General features: G+C 46.4%; 1 protein-coding gene across 1 annotated transcript in view; it reads left to right on the forward strand.

Moving 5' to 3' along the window:
* Positions 1-419: 419 nt before the first annotated feature.
* The window catches only part of LOC107307150 (josephin-2), a 15,406-nt gene continuing 14,563 nt past the window's right edge, over positions 420-1,262 (forward strand). The window contains exon 1 of the mRNA XM_015850604.2: positions 420-575. Coding sequence (XP_015706090.1) covers positions 523-575 — 53 coding nt within the window. The 5' untranslated portion in view covers positions 420-522. The remainder of the gene's footprint in view (positions 576-1,262) is intronic.

The following is a 1,262-nucleotide window of genomic DNA, read 5'->3' on the forward strand; positions in this document are numbered from 1 at the left end:
CCCCCTAACCTTATCAGGACCCCATAAGGACCCCATAAGGACCCTATAAACCCCCCTTGACCCCATAAGGACCCTATAAGGACCCCCCTGACCCTATAAGGACCCTATAACCCCCCTAACCCCATCAGGACCCCATAAGGACCCCATCAGGACCCCATAAGGACCCCATAGGGACCTCATAAGGACCCTATAAGGACCCTATAACCCCCCGACCCTATAAAAACCCCATAAAGACCCTATAACCCCCCTAACCCAATAAGGACCCCATAGGCTCTTCTAATCCCCCTTGTCCCCATAAGGATCCCATAAGGACCCCATAAGGACCCCATAAGGACCCTATAAGGACCCCTCTCACCCTATAAAGACCCTCTAACCCCCCAACCCTATAAAAACCCCATAAAAACCCCATAAATCCCCTATAAATCCCCTATAACCCCTGTGTATTCCAGGCTGGCTCCCTCTGCCCTGTTGAACCCCCACCGCGGCCTTTTGGGGTTGGGGAACTACGACGTCAACGTCATCATGGCGGCCCTACAAAGTGTGGGGCTGGCGGCCCTATGGTGGGACAAGCGACGGTCAGACCCCATAGAAACCCTATAGAAACCCTATAGGAACCCTATAGAAAACCTATAGAAAACCCCATAAAAAACCCCATAGGAAACCCCATAGGAAACCCCATAGGAAACCACATAGGAACCCCATAGGAACCCTATAGGAACCCTATAGAAACCCTATAGAAGCCCTATAGGAACCCTATAGGAACCCTATAGAAACCCCTATAGAAACCCCTATAGAAAACCCTATAGAAAACCCTATAGGAAACCCTATAGGAAACCCTATAGAAACCCTATAGAAAACCCTATAGAAAACCCTATAGAAACCCCTATAGAAACCCCTATAGAAACCCTATAGAAAACCCCATAGGAAACCCTATAGAAACCCTATAGAAACCCTATAGAAAACCCTATAGAAACCCTATGGAAACCCTATGGAAACCCTATAGAAACCCTATAAAAAACCCTATAGGAAACCCTATAGAAACCCCTATAGAAAACCCTATAGAAAACCCCTATAGGAACCCTATAGGAACCCCTATAGGAAACCCTATAGAAACCCTATAGGAAACCCTATAGAAACCCTATAGAAACCCTATAGGAAACCCTATAGAAACCCTATAGAAACCCTATAGAAACCCCTATAGAAAACCCTATAGAAACCCTATAGAAAACCCTATAGAAACCCCATAGAAAACCCCATAGGAA

Source organism: Coturnix japonica, unplaced genomic scaffold, assembly GCF_001577835.2.
Source record: "Coturnix japonica isolate 7356 unplaced genomic scaffold, Coturnix japonica 2.1 chrUnrandom496, whole genome shotgun sequence".
Classification (NCBI taxonomy): Eukaryota; Metazoa; Chordata; class Aves; order Galliformes; family Phasianidae; genus Coturnix; species Coturnix japonica.